The sequence below is a fragment of the Macrobrachium rosenbergii genome, chromosome 42, assembly GCF_040412425.1.
Source record: "Macrobrachium rosenbergii isolate ZJJX-2024 chromosome 42, ASM4041242v1, whole genome shotgun sequence".
Lineage (NCBI taxonomy): Eukaryota > Metazoa > Arthropoda > Malacostraca > Decapoda > Palaemonidae > Macrobrachium > Macrobrachium rosenbergii.
The window spans coordinates 1,519,088-1,534,503 of NC_089782.1; the positions used below are offsets into that span (position 1 = coordinate 1,519,088).

Genomic DNA, 15,416 nt, shown 5'->3' on the forward strand with positions numbered 1-15,416 from the left:
GTTTTTTGACCATTTCGGTCAAGTCAAAGTTGACCGAAGGTTGAAATTTTGGCAGTTATCGTGATTTATATGAAAATATTTCCAAACTGATAAAAGCTACAACCATGGGTTGTTTTTTGTTGTATTTTACATGAAATTGCACACAATTTTCATATATAAAACTTTATGTAATGGCTAATATAAAACGGTGCAAAAATTACGACAAAATGACGAAAGAATTTCTGAAATTTTCGGTCTAGTTACCGCGCGGACGTAAGGAAAAACATAAATCGAAATATTGTGCTAGAGACTTCCAATTTGTTGCAAAATGAAGGTAAATGATTGAATATTACTAGAATGTAAGAGTTTTAGCTTACAATTGCGTTTTTCTACCATTTCGGTCGCATCAAAGTTGATTGAAGGTTGAAATTTTTTGTAGTCGACGTACGGTGCGTCCACTTGGCACCCAACAGACAATTTTAGTCGACGTACGATACATCCAGTAGGCGTTTAAGGGTTAATGTCATTTGTAACAACTACGGTAATTGTTTACTACCGTACAATGGTTGAAATACAAGCAAAACAGCTGTTGTTATCCGATTCGGTTATAAGCAAAACAACAGTTTCTCATTCGGTTGTTTATGGCTGCACGCATTTACACGAGTATAACGTTACTAACAATACTTCTATCATTCTCTTTTACTTTTTTAACTAGAAGATGCAATAAAGAGGTGGAGGAAAAGAAGTTAGTCTATTGTAATTTGGTCTCTCTCACTGCCTGATTGTACGCTGCTGCCTGTGCCCACGCGAAATTTAAAAATATCTAAATATGTATTGCCGTATCAGTATTAATTGCTTACCCCATCACAAAATAAAATTATTGTAAATGAATTATCGTAACTTGAGCACTACCTGGGTACCTGAGTATTTTAATTGGTTATCACAAAAAGTGCATTTAGTCATGGAAATATGAAAATACAGTAATTAATGAATATTACTCACTGAAAAATACCGCGAATTGGCGAATTTTCCGCAAATAATATGTATACATGTTCCATAGTGAAATCCACAAATCTGTGAGAACGTGAATATAGGGTGGTTACTGTATTATTCAGCATCTCGCGTAAAACATGCAGAGCGAATCATTAATAAAACTAATAAAAATAGATGAATGGACCTCATCTTTAGGCTTTAAATTATCCATACAAAAGACCAAAGTAGTACTGTTATACAAAAATAAAGTGGAAAAAGTGAAGAAATAAATTTAAAAATCAGAAATCATTCCATACCAGTTGGCCTAATTGCAAAATTTTTAGGATTAGTATTTGCTACTCACTTGGATTGGAAATTCCACTTAACCCTTAAACGCCGAGCCTCTATTTACAAAAAAGTCTCCCGTTTGCCGGCGGCGTTCGGGAGTTAGTGCCGAAGCGGAAAAAAAGTTTTTTTCAAAAAATCACAGCACGCTTAGTTTTTAAGATTGAGTTCATTTTTGGCTCCTTTTTTTGTCATTGCCTGAAGTTTAGTATGCAACCATCAGAAATGAAAAAAAAATATCATCATATATAAATATTGAAATATATGACGGCGCAAAAAATTTCATGTATAATTTTATACAAATCGCGCTGTGAGCAAAGCGGTTAAAGCTAACGGATTATTTTTTTTCTTTGTATTGTACACTAAATTGCGATGATTTTGGTATGTAACAAATTGTAAAATGATCAAAGCAACACAGAGAAAATATTATCACAATATGATGCATGAATCCGTAACCCGCGGATGTAAAAAAATGTTTTTTTCAAAAATTCACCATAAATCGAAATATTGTGCTAGAGACTTCCTGTTTGTTGAAAAATGAAGCTAATTGATTGAATATTACTAGACTGTAAGTGTTTTAGCTTACAATTGCAGTTTTCGACCATTTCGGTCGAGTTAAAGTTGACCGAAGGTCAAATTTTTTTCTATTTATCGTAATTTATATGAAAATATTTCAAAACTGTTAAAAGCTACAACCATGAGTTATTTTCTGTTGTATTCTACATGAAATTGCGCACATTTTCATATATAAAAGTTGATGTAACGGCTAATATAAAGCGGTGCAAACATTACGACAACGTGACGAAATAATTTCTGAGATGTTCAGCCGGGTTACCGCGCGGACGTAAGGAAAATGTTTTTTTCAAAAATTCATCATAAATCGAAATATTGTGCTAGAGACTTCCAATTTATTGCAAAATAAAGGTAAATGATTGAATATTACTAGAAGGTAAGAGTTTTAGCTTACAATTGCGTTTTTACCATTTTGGTGAGTTAAAGTTGACAAGGTTGAAATTTTGGCAGTTATCGTGATTTATGTGAAAATATTTCAAAAGTGATAAAAGCTACAACCATGAATTATTTTCTGTTGTATTCTACATGAAATTGCGCACATTTTCATATATAAAACTTTATGTAACGGCTAATATAAAGCGGTGCAAACATTACGACAACGTGACGAAATAATTTCTGAGATGTTCAGCTGAGTTACCGCGCAGACGTAAGGAAAATGTTTTTTTCAAAAATTCATCATAAATCAAAATATTGTGCTAGAGACTTCCAATTTATTGCAAAATAAAGGTAAATGATTGAATATTACTAGAATGTAAGAGTTTTAGCTTACAATTGCGTTTTTTTACCATTTTGGTCGAGTTAAAGTTGACCGAAGGTTGAAATTTTGGCAGTTATTGTGATTTATGTGAAAATATTTCAAAAGTGATAAAAGCTACAACCATGAATTATTTTCTGTTGTATTCTACATGAAATTGCGCACATTTTCATATATAAAAGTTTATGTAACGACTAATGTAAAGCGATGCAAACATTACGACAACGTGACAAAAGAATTGCCGAGATGTTCGGCCGAGTTACCGCGCGCAGACGTAAGGAAAGTTTTTTTTTTTTTTTTTTTTTTTTTTTTTTTTTTTTTTTTTTTTTTCAGAAATTCACCATAAATCGAAATATTGTGCTAGAGACTTCCAGTTTGTTGCAAAATGAAGGTACATGATTGAATATTACTAGAATGTAAGAGTTTTAGCTTATAATTGCATTTCTTCACCATTTTGGTCGAGTTAAAGTTGACCGAAGGTTGAAATTTTGGCAGTTATCGTGATTTATGTGAAAATATTTCAAAAGTGATAAAAGCTACAACCATGAATTATTTTCTGTTGTATTCTACATGAAATTGCGCACATTTTCATATATAAAACTTTATGTAACGGCTAATATAAAGCGGTGCAAACATTACGACAACGTGATGAAATAATTTCTGAGATGTTCAGCTGAGTTACGACGTAAGGAAAATGTTTTTTCAAAATTCATCATAAATCAAAATATTGTGCTAGAGACTTCCAATTTATTGCAAAATAAAGGTAAATGATTGAATATTACTAGAATGTAAGAGTTTTAGCTTACAATTGCATTTTTTACCATTTTGGTCGAAAAGTTGACCGAAGGTTGAAATTTTGGCAGTTATTGTGATTTATGTGAAAATATTTCAAAAGTGATAAAAGCTACAACCATGAATTATTTTCTGTTGTATTCTACATGAAATTGCGCACATTTCATATATAAAAGTTTATGTAACGACTAATGTAAACGATGCAAACATTACGAAACGTGATGAGAATTGCTGAGATGTTCGGCCGAGTTATATTCACCATAAATCGAAATATTGTGCTAGAGACTTCCAGTTTGTTGCAAAATGAAGGTACATGATTGAATATTACTAGAATGTAAGAGTTTTAGCTTATAATTGCATTTCTTCACCATTTTGGTCGAGTTAAAGTTGACCGAAGGTTGAAATTTTGGCAGTTATCGTGATTTATATGAAAATATTTCAAAACTGATAAAAGCTACAACCATGAGTTATTTTCTGTTGTATTCTACATGAAATTGCGCAATATATAAAACTTTATGTAACGACTAATATAAAATGGTGCAAACATTACAACAACGTGTGAAAGAATTTCTGGCGCTGACGTAAGGAAAAAGTTTTTTTCAAAAATTCATCATAAATCGAAATATTGTGCTAGAGACTTCCAATTTGTTGCAAAATGAAGGTAAATGATTGAATATTACTAGAATGTAAGAGTTTTAGCTTACAATTGCATTTTTTGACCATTTCGGTCAAGTCAAAGTTGACCGAAGGTTGAAATTTTGGCAGTTATCGAGATTTATATGAAAATATTTCCCAACTGATAAAAGCTACAACCATGGATTGTATTTCGTTGTATTTTACATGAAATTGCGCACATTTTCATATATAAAACTTTTAATGGCTAATATAAAACAGTGCAAAAATTACGACAAAATGACAAAAGAATTCCTGAAATTTTGGCGAGTTACATGCTGAGGGCATAAGGAAAAAGTTTTTTCAAAAATTCACCATAAATTGAAATATTGTGCTAGAGACTTCCAATTTTTTGTAAAATGAAGGTAAATGATTGAATATTACTAGAATGTAAGAGTTTTAGCTTACAATTGCGTTTTTCTACCATTTCGGTCGAGTGAAAGTTGACCGAAGGTTGAAATTTTTTGTAGTCGACATACAGTACGTCCACTTGGCACCCAACAGACAATTTTAGTCGACGTATGATACATCCAGTAGGCGTTTAAGGATTAACACGTGAAATCTAAATGCAAAAGAACATTAAATCTAATGTATACTATATATTTTAGTTTAACCAGATCACTGAGCTGATTAACAGCTCTCCTAGGGCTGGCCCAAAGGATTAGATTTATTTTACATGGCTAGGAACCAAATGGTTACCTAGCAACGTGACCTACAGCTTATTGTGGAATCCGAACCACATTATAGCAAGAAATGAATTTCTATCACCAGAAATAAATTCCTCTTATTCTTCACTGGCCGGTCGGGGAATCGAACTCGTGGCCAACAGAGTGGTAGCTGAGAACAGAACCCGCTCGCCCTACAAAGAACTATTAAAACTAATAAAAAAAAAAAAAACAGACAAACAAACACTACTTGGAGAGTTGATAAACATGCCCTTACTTTACTGTATAAAGCAACCGTGTTGTTTATCATTGATCATGGAAGCAAAATATATGGCTCGGCATCAGATGCAACGCTAAAAGCATTGGATCCAATCACAACGAAGGCCTTCGAATATGTTCAGGAGCCTTTAGATCATCACCATCATCATCTCTACAAGGTGAATGTGGTGAACTACCACTTTCTCTCCATAGAGAGTATGTAAAAATGAAGAGTGCCCTGAGAATTCAGACAAGTGATTCTCCAACAAAAAAAACTTTGAATTGAGAGATGTATTTATAGACAATCACTCACCACCTTTCCCTGTTAGAGCTAGAAGACTGTTTGAGTAGTTGACTATAGATATGCAATTGCCTTCAATATTTAAAAGTACCCCCTCCTTGGACTATGAATAAAATAAGAATTTGCACATGCTTAAAATATCAAAAAGTTATTGTATAGAACACCATAGACAGCATGCAGTAGAGCAAAGCCGAAAAGGTCCACAGTATGCAATATACACAGACAGATCTAACTCAGAGCAGGGAGTGGGATATGCTGCAGTATCTCAAGACAAAATAGATCAGTTCTCTCTATCTAATAATGCCATGGTATATACAGCTGAGTTATGTGCAGTAGCATCAGCCATAAAAATAATTCAAGAAACCACATGAAATAATTTTGTGATTTTTAATGACTCTAGAAGTGCCATTGAAGCCATTCAGAGTTAAACTAAAAAATAACATTGTACAACAGATAGAGTTATTTCTCCGTAAGTTATGTAATAATGGGAAAAATATAGAAGGATGGGAGGGATTAAAGGAAATGAAGAGGCTGACAAAGCAGCTAAAAACGGGGCCTATATGACAAGATCGAATGTAAATGTCCTTGTTAATGATTATATAACATATAAAAGTAGGCATTTTAAACAAATGGCAAAAGAAATGGAATGAAGAATCTGAAAATAATAAGTTGAAGCAAATAAAAGCTGGAGTTAAAAAAGGGAGTTCACCATACCAAGGAGAGGGGCATGGGCAAATACTGTACAGGTAGTGCTCAAGTTAACGATAATTCACCTTAAAATAATTTGATTTTGCAGTGGGGTAAGCAATTAATACCGATACGACAACATTTAGAAAATATTTTTAAATTTCGTGTGGGTGCAGGCAGGCAGCAGCATACAATCAGGCAGCTAGAGAGACCAAATTACAATAGACCATCTTCTTTTCCTCCATCTCTTTATCGCATCTTCTAGTTAAAAAAGTAAAAGAGAGTGGTAAAAGTATTGTTAGTAACGCTATACTCTTGCGAAAATGCTACAGGCATAAACAAATGAACTGTTGTTTTGCTTATAACCGAATCAGATAGCAACAGCTGTTTTGCTTGTATTTCAACCACTGTACGGTAGTAAACAGTTAATGTAGCTATGTTACAAATGACGTTAAGTAGAATAGGACTGATATATTTTTACATTATACCCTTATTCGATATGGATAAAAGATTGGCAAGGAAAATATACTGCTAAATTTAAGCTGCAAGTTGTAGCTGAAGCTGAGAAAACAATGTACAAGCTGCTAATGACTATATTGTAAATTATCATGCATTGGCAACATAGATGAAAAACTGCCGTAAATAAAATTGGAGAGAAAGTATTCTAATCAAAACTACTGGGCATGAAAGAGCACATATTACTGCTGTTTTCACGCCAATAAAAAATAAATACCTAAAGCTCGTATTATGATGAAATCAAGTGAAAATGGCAAACGGAATCTTGATTTTTTTTTTACACAAAATAAAATGGCCTCAAACAGCCAACATTATCCATTAACAAAATAAGTCTAATCCTTCGGGCCAGCCCTAGGAGAGCTGTTAATCAGCTCATTGGTCTGGTTAAACTAAGATATACTTAACAAAAAAAATAGCTAAACTAATTTCAGAACGAGACTTATGGTATCTGTTATATTTCGACTTAAAAACACTTTGAATAATGAAAAATAACCTTGCCCCATATAGATAAAGTATCTAGAGATTCATTTACGCTAACTGGAAGCAAGAAAAGCGCTCTGAACTGAGTTAAATACGATGAAATAAACTTACTTCATAATCGATTTCCAAGCCAAAACATTGGTTGCTGTGATCGCAATTTATATATAAGAATATATACAATATTATTGGATACAGTGAATTAAGGCATAACATTTTAAAGATCCATGGAAAAGATGCATATTCGTTATGTTGCTGTTTGTATAATGCGATATTAATATGTGAATACAGTATAGAGTACATTAATCATGTAGGCTAGGCTACCGTAGATGCATACGATATACCGTAGTGTAGGCTAAGCTAATTCTTGTTTGTTATTCAGTTTCTCTTTGTATGAATTATCATAAGTCAATCTGCATGATCCTTCAGAATTAGCTGATATTATTAATTACTATGCAAATCTTCTTCACAATCCCGTGAATATGTTTATAAAATACAAAATCCACATTTATGTAAAGTTCTGTATTTACAAATGATAAAATGAAATCCAGGAGCTTTCGAGAGCCTGCTCAGCTCCCTTCTTCAGCTGAAGAAGGGAGCTGAGCAGGCTCTCGAAAGCTCCTGGATTTCATTTTATCATTTGTAAATACAGAACTTTACATAAATGTGGATTTTGTATTTTATTAATTACTATACCGTATATGTAAAGAGTATACTTTATAGTGTAGGCTAAGCTACCATATATGTACATTACATGGTACTGAATACCCTAGTGTAGGCTAGACTATATTCGAGATACGCTTTTTTTCAATAAACGATGGTTTTTTGGAACCTAACCCCATCATAAGTAGGATAATACCTGTAATTCTAACAGGTCTCTGAATAGGCCATACTCGTCTGACACGTGGACACTTAATAAACATCCCGCATCCCACATGAACCAGCTCCCAATGGTCAGAATACAAAGTGATAATAACTGTTAAACATGTGTTAAGCAAATGTCCAAAATATAACCATCATTGGTTATCAATAGATTGATGAAGTTTAGTGGAGTGCAACATTTTCAGTTGATCCAATTGTAATATTCATAAAGAAATGTAAATTAATGATAAAGTATAAAAAGTAATTTATTTATGAAAATACAAAAGCCCACAGGGCAGCTAATATAAAAAAAATCAGAATTTTAAAAATCCTAAGTTATTCTGGTTTTTATCATTACTCAAGTTATTCTGATTTTTATCATTACTCAAGTTATTCTGATTTTTATCATTACTCAGTTTTATTTATTTTTTATTGTGCAGATGGAAACTTGAGTAAATGTATTTAATATGTGCATGTGTTCTAGTATGGAAGTATATGCCTTTTTGCATATTTTTAAAATTTCATTCATTCATCATTCAGTCCCAGTGCTCAGCCTATGGCTTAGACCTGGTACTCCATTTCATTTTAATCCTTCGGGCCATTCCTATGAGAGCTGTTAATCAGCTCAGTGGTCTTGTTAAACTATTTTAATAATAATAATAATGATAATAATAATAAAAGTCTCCTAACCATATGATGATGTGAATTTGTTATCCTTATTGGAACAAATAAATTAGAAAAGAAATTTGTATTTTTCCTACTAACATACAAACCCCAAGTTACCCTCCTCATTCCACCCCTCTTTGCCCGACCTCTCTCTTGCCTTCTGCGAACGTATAGCACAGTGACACGTGCTAATTCACAACTGGAGTTTGTATGTTAGGAAAAATACAAATTTTCTTTTTTAATTTATATTGCTCAATAATGAAGATAAACCAATTGGAAAAGATGTCATTTTTTACTCTAGAAAATCACATAATGATGTGCAAGCTTTTGAAATTATAGTATTCCAAGCATGATAAACTTTTTGAAAAGTAGCACAAATGACATTGAAAGGACAAGATCTTTCATGAAAATCAAAATTTTAGGCCAAACTAGATAAGAATGCATGTACAAAATGCAGTCATTATGGACATAATAAAAAATACCATAGCCAAGTGAAACACTGGTGAACCAAAATGCATAAGTTATGACCAGACACCACATTATTTATACAATATTGAAGAAAAAGTGCTTCAAGGTAGAACTGTAATGTCCATAAGAAAACCTCAACTGGAATGTTTGAAGTAAGATGATGTAATGATCCTGCAAAAACCTATGTACAGAACCATAATCCCAAAGGTAAGCAAAATCAGAATAATCACACACAACAAATAAAACAGAGCAACAAACAAACAAACATACTAAGTAAAAAGTGTTGAAGATTAGATGAAGAAAATGCAATAGAAAAACTAGCATCAAACACCCTAACTAGTATGATGTACTAAGCGAAATGGAAGTTGAAGAAGTTAAGCAAAGCATCATGGAAGTAATAGAAGAAGAATGCCAAAATTGTGTATGTGAACTCCAAGATAATCAGAGATGATTGTGAAAAGGATCCTTAAAAAGAGAAGAAACAAAATACAAATTGCAAGTGAAACTGGTCCATCTGTCAGGCCAAAGTAAAAAAAAGACAAGTGGTATCAAGAAACAAAATATTTCAGTTCAACATCATCACAAATAAAATATCCTCAAAATTAAGACACCCTAGATGAAACTAAATATTTAAAGGGACTCTCTCTCTCTCCCTTTTCAATGGTCGTGGTGAACTACTTTGTTACCCAATAGTATATTCTATAAAAGACTGAAGGTTTGTAAATCTAGAAAATGTGCAAATTATCCTGAATTTGAGATTTTGGAAAGACCATAAAGAAAGTAACCCAACTTCTTAAGAAGACTAAACTTGAAGTATTTTCACTTCAAAGCTGTGTAACTTGAAAGTAATTTAGTCAAGTGATTTTGCTTACTTTGTAACTTTTGGAAATTTGTCTTGAATGAATATTTGAACTATGTTATTCATTAAAGTATGAGTCTTTGAAGCTTAGGAATTTTTAAAATTATCGCTGGCTAATTGCTCTTGTTTAATGCAGATTATGGAAAAAAGTCCGGACCTCAGTATGCTCGGAAGCGTGAATATGACCGTCCAGAACTTGGGAGGAAGCCGATGGCCGGGCGCGGTGGGAGGTCGGGCCAGCGGTATGTCCGTCCCAGGGAGAAGATGGGTGGCCAGGTGAGCTGCAAGTGATGTTCTGTTCATCACATTTATCTTAGTTATCTCTAGTAACTATAAAGGTTTTTTATCTCTAGTAACTATAAAGGTTATATTCCTTTCACAGTAGTATTTCATGTGTTTGCGCTGATCAGTTCCATATCTCAAATTTGGCTTTTGAACTGTTAAAATGTTCTCACAGGTAGAACCTTCCCTAGAAACTTCGGAAGTTGGGTCACTTTACCGAGCAGGAGGCAAGAAACAGAACATCACACACCTGATGAACTGGTGGGGTCCAGGCTATCGATCTCAGCATTCACATGGTGGTGAGCGCAATTATCAAGGCAGTGGAGCCAGAATAAGGCGATATTCAAGCAATACTCCAAAATATAGTAAAGAACACTACCTGCAAGCAAAGTAAGTTACTCTTTAGTAATGTAAGTTTGTGTGTGTTAGGGCCTTGATTAAGGTTGTTAACGCTTTAACGCTGACTAGATGTATTTTACGTCGACAAAAGTTGTCTGTCGGGTGCTGAGTGGATGTAAAATATGTCAACTACAAAAAGTTTTTTTAAATCTTCCCGGAAAAATACTTACAGGCCTCGTTTGCGAAAAATTTTAAATTGGCCTTGAGGGATGCTGGGAGTTCATGGATCACGCTGTTGTTTTTGTTTACAAGCGTGACCCAGCTCCGCATGCACGAATCTCTTTCTTATCCCAAAAGAAAGCATCAGCTAACTCTACTGAAAATCTCAGAAATTCTTTAGTCACTTTGTCATAATTTTTGCACCATTTTCTATTAGCCTTTACATAAAGTTTTATATATGAAAATGTGCACAATTTCATGTAGAATACAACAAAAAATAACTCATGGTTGTAGCGTTTATCAATTTTGACGTATTTTCATATTAATCACGATAAGTGCCAAAATTTCAACCTTCGGTCAACTTTGACTCGACCGAAATGGTCGAATAATGCAATGGTAAGCTAAAACTCTTACATTCTAGTGATATACAATCATTTACCTTCATTTTGCAACAAACAAGAAGTCTCTAGCACAATATTTCGATTTATGGTGAATTTTTGAAAAAAAACTTTTTCCTTATGTCCGCGCGACGCTAACTCTGCTGAAAATCTCAGAAATTCTTTAGTCACTTTGTCGTAATTTTTGCACCGTTTTATATTAACCGTTACATAATGTTTTATATATGAAAATGTGTGCAAGTTCATGTAGAAAACGACAAAAAATAACTCATGGTTGTAGCTTTTAACAGTTTTGAAATATTTTCATATAAATCACAGTAAGTGCCAAAATTTCAACCTTTGGTCAACTTTGACTCGACCGAAATGGTCGAAAAATGCAATTGTATGCTAAAACTCTTACATTCTAGTAATATTCAATCATTTACCTTCATTTTGCAATAAACGATAAGTCTATGCTGAAAATCTCAGAATTTCTTTAGTCACTTTGTCGTAGTTTTTGCACCGTTTTATATTAGCTGTTACATAAAGTTTTATATATGAAAATGTGCGCAATTTCATGTAGAATACAACAAAAAATAACTCATGGTTGTAACTTTTATCAGTTTTGAAATATTTTCATATAAATCACTATAAATAGAAAAAATTCGACCTTCGGTCAACGTTAACTCGACCGAAATGGTCGAAAACTGCAATTGTAAGCTAAAACACTTACAGTCTAGTAATATTCAATCAATTACCTTCATTTTGCAACAAATGGGAAGTCTCTAGCACAATATTTCGCTTTATGGTGAATTTTTGAAAAAAACTTTTTTACGTCCATGCGTTACGAATTCATGCATCATTTTGTGATATTTTCTTTGTGTTGCTTTGATCGTTTTACAATTTGTTGTATACCAAAATCATCACAATTTAGTGTACAATACAACGGAAAAAAAATAACTCATTAGCTTTAACCGTTTTGCTCACAGCGATTTGTATACAATTATATATGAATTTTTTTCATGGTCATATATTCCAATATTTATATATGATAATGATATTTTTTTATTTCTGATGGTTGCCTACTAAACTTCAGGCAGTGAGAAAAAAAGAGAGCCAAAAATGAACTCAATCTTAAAAACTAAGCGTGCTGTGATTTTTTGAAAAAAACTTTCTTTCCGCTTCGGCGCTAACTCTCAAACCCCGCCGGCATACGGCAGACACTTTTGTAAATAGAGGCTCGGTGTTTAAGGGATAAACAAGTGAATTCTTAATTTTTTTTTAATATATGTAACTTATTTTTATATAGATTTGTAGTTGTACAGGCAGTCCCCAGTTCTTGGCGGGGTTCCATTCTGATGGTGTGATGATAAGTAAAAATCGGGTATTTTTGGTGTTTATTGGCACCACTGTTAGGTATGTATCGGTGCCAGTACCCAATTATTGGCGCCAATGAGTGGAAATCTTTGATTTTCATTGCGGGCCAAGCCCGCCAATAACTAGGGACTGCCTGTAGTGCTAATTGTATGATTGACTGTCTTACTTAAAGCAGCATCTATATTGTGACCTTCAAAATGAGATTGTTTATAGTTGAGATGAATGCAAAGGTGGAGAATAAAAAAAAAATAATTTTAGCTTGATTTCATATAATCTCTGGCTTTGTAGTGGTTATTAATTAGACTTTAGTAACATTTGCCTTCAATGATAATAAGTATAAAATAGGAAGATCAGCTGCTTCATTGCTGAAATTTGAGTCACTTTATTAAATGTCTTTAGATAATATAGTTGTTTGTTGAAAATTGGACTGATGGCCCATTCATAGAGACACAAGAGTAAAGTTTATGGAATAATCACATGTTCAAAGTTAATATATTGAAAGGATGCACTATACCAGTGAGTTTCTCTCTGGTGAACAGGTCCTTTTTAAGACTTAGGTAAATCCTAGCAGTCTCATTAGCTAATTCTGGAGTCTTCATCAGGTCTCTCTGTCCTACCTGAGAATAGTGCTAAAAGAAACTTGCTGAGTATATGGGCAAGGTTTCTAGATATCTTAATCAACTGGATTAAGGATTAGGAAGCTTCCTGATGTGGCTTGCATGCAAACACTCTTTATCATAAATAACTATGCCTTCCTCCCATCCTTGTGTTCAATTGATCCTCAGTAGGGTGCAGTGAAAGTGTACATGCAGAGAGGCAGAAGAAGTGGCTGGATGAAATAGATGTCCCTTCTCAGGAAAGTAGTGTGACTATGATAAATTCGTGATTGAATAAGGCCTCATATGGATTTGTATGAAAAACATGTTTTTTTATTATAAAAAATATTCTTTTCATTTGTGCTAATAAAGTAACATAAAAATTACATGTCAACATTGATTGATGGTTAGGGTGACTGATATCCAAGTAATGTTTGTTCTGCACCTTGGGTTGGTATGGGTTTTGTTTAGAAAAGATTGAAATTTTAGATAGGATGGGTGAATATTCATAGTAAAACAGGCTAGCAAACAAGTTGAACCTCAGGTGGATTAGTGACTGCATGAGGGAATGAGTAGTTGGTGAATAAAGTGCAGAGAGAGCTCATTAGGTAGTAGCAGTGAAATTAGATGCCCTAATAGTCTCTTTTCAAGTTGTGTTATATGTGTAAATTCCAAAGCTTTTATAATTACATAAATTATCACTTGACTGTCTTCACTGTGACAAGGCTTTTAAGATTATAAGTCAAATATATGCTGTTAGGTGATAGTTTGTGGTTGTTTTTACAAGTGTCCTAATACTTAAAGGGAATTATGGATAGGTCTTCCTTCTCTTAATAGTCTGTCCTAAATACTACCCAGATAGATGTGTACAGCAATATCTAAAGGTGTGGAGAGCGGTTGATTTTAAGATCATTTAGGCATTGCTTAATATATATAGATACAGATGGAAAGGTCTGTTGCTAATATTATGGGAAATTATTTATTGCAGCTGTCAGTTTGTTGTCCAGGAAGGGGAGGACTATTCTGTATACCTTGCCAGTGCAGATCTGCTGGTTGAATGGAAGCTTGTAGAGGAAGTGAGGGTGCATATGTCTCAAGCTCCCTCTTGTCCAATATGTTTACATCAGCCCACTGCTGCTAAAGTAAGTTTGTCATTTGGGGCTGTACAGCTAGCAGTTTTGTATAATGATTATGATAATTAATTGGAAAAGTCTCATTTCAGGTATTTATATCACTTTCAAATGATATTGTGAATTACTATTTTAATACACATTACATCTTAACCAACTACCTCAGAAAATAAGCAGACTGGCTGAGTTTCCACTAAATATTGATTAAAGAAATGACACAAAAGTGTTTGCACTCGTGACTTTATAGAGCAGTACTTTATGAAAATGTAATTTCATATAAATTTTATAGAGCAGTACTTTATGAAAGTGTAATTTCATATAAGTAACTTACCAAGTAATTACATAGCTAATAGTTTCACTCACGCGGCAGCATAAAATCAAACGTGATAGCACTTTGATTGTTTAGTGTAGGTGACTAGTCCCACCCACTAACGGGAATATTAGGAACAACTGAGCAGACAACCTGAGTTTGTTTCTGCTGTGCTTGATATAAAGATTGGGTGCTTGCAGCAGCTTTTTCATTATTTTCCAGTTGTATAACTGGATTTTGGTGAAGTAATATTGCTTATTTCAAGTGGCCTTCAGGCCTGATAGCTTTCAGGATCAGTATGGTTATGATGATGTCTGCTTCAAGTTCATCAGTTTTTTGCTACTGTAGCGAAGTTGCAACCAAGGTTAAACACCATCTTATCACTTTTATTTTGCAGAGAACAAAGTGTAAGGGCAGGAATGTATTAAGGAGAGATTTTGTGCTGAGTGGTTTGGTTGGGATGAGCTATAAGAAGAGAAGACGTTCTTGAGAGCCGAGAATCGTGCTCCAAGCACCCAGCCCCAGGCCCCCCCCCCTCAATATGAGACCACCTTGACATGGTGAGGGGGGCTCTTGAACCCCAGGTAATTTGTTCCCAGGTTCGAGTCCAAGAGCCTCATATATTATTATATATTTCTTTGGACTAATATTGTGGAATTTTCCACTTTTGCTAAAATTTATTGGATCTGATAAATAGGAAAAGATATCTTAGCTGGGATTGTGTTTATATCCGAAGTTAAGTAGTGGGGACTGTGGTAGGACCATCAACTGCCCGATAATGTTCAGACCTCAGATTTATCAGATTGATAGCTCAAAGGCAGAACTATTCTTTAGAGCTAGACCATGGATTCCAGGGCATGGGTCTGATTCTGGGGATAGGACTCTGGCCATTCCATCGGGTTTGCCAATTACATGATAAGGGTGGGGATGATTGTATTCTT

General features: G+C 33.9%; 1 protein-coding gene across 3 annotated transcripts in view; it reads left to right on the plus strand.

The window, feature by feature from the left end:
• LOC136827876 (E3 ubiquitin-protein ligase RNF10) overlaps nucleotides 1-15,416 on the plus strand; it is a 257,261-nt gene that overhangs the window by 97,102 nt on the left and 144,743 nt on the right. For all 3 annotated transcript variants that reach the window (XR_010849850.1, XM_067085336.1, XM_067085337.1), the window contains exons 2-4: nucleotides 9,982-10,121; nucleotides 10,303-10,517; nucleotides 14,024-14,177. Coding sequence is in view for 2 of the 3 variants with exons in the window: in XM_067085336.1 (XP_066941437.1) it covers nucleotides 9,982-10,121; nucleotides 10,303-10,517; nucleotides 14,024-14,177 (509 nt within the window). In the remaining variant the exon portion in view is untranslated. The remainder of the gene's footprint in view (nucleotides 1-9,981; nucleotides 10,122-10,302; nucleotides 10,518-14,023; nucleotides 14,178-15,416) is intronic.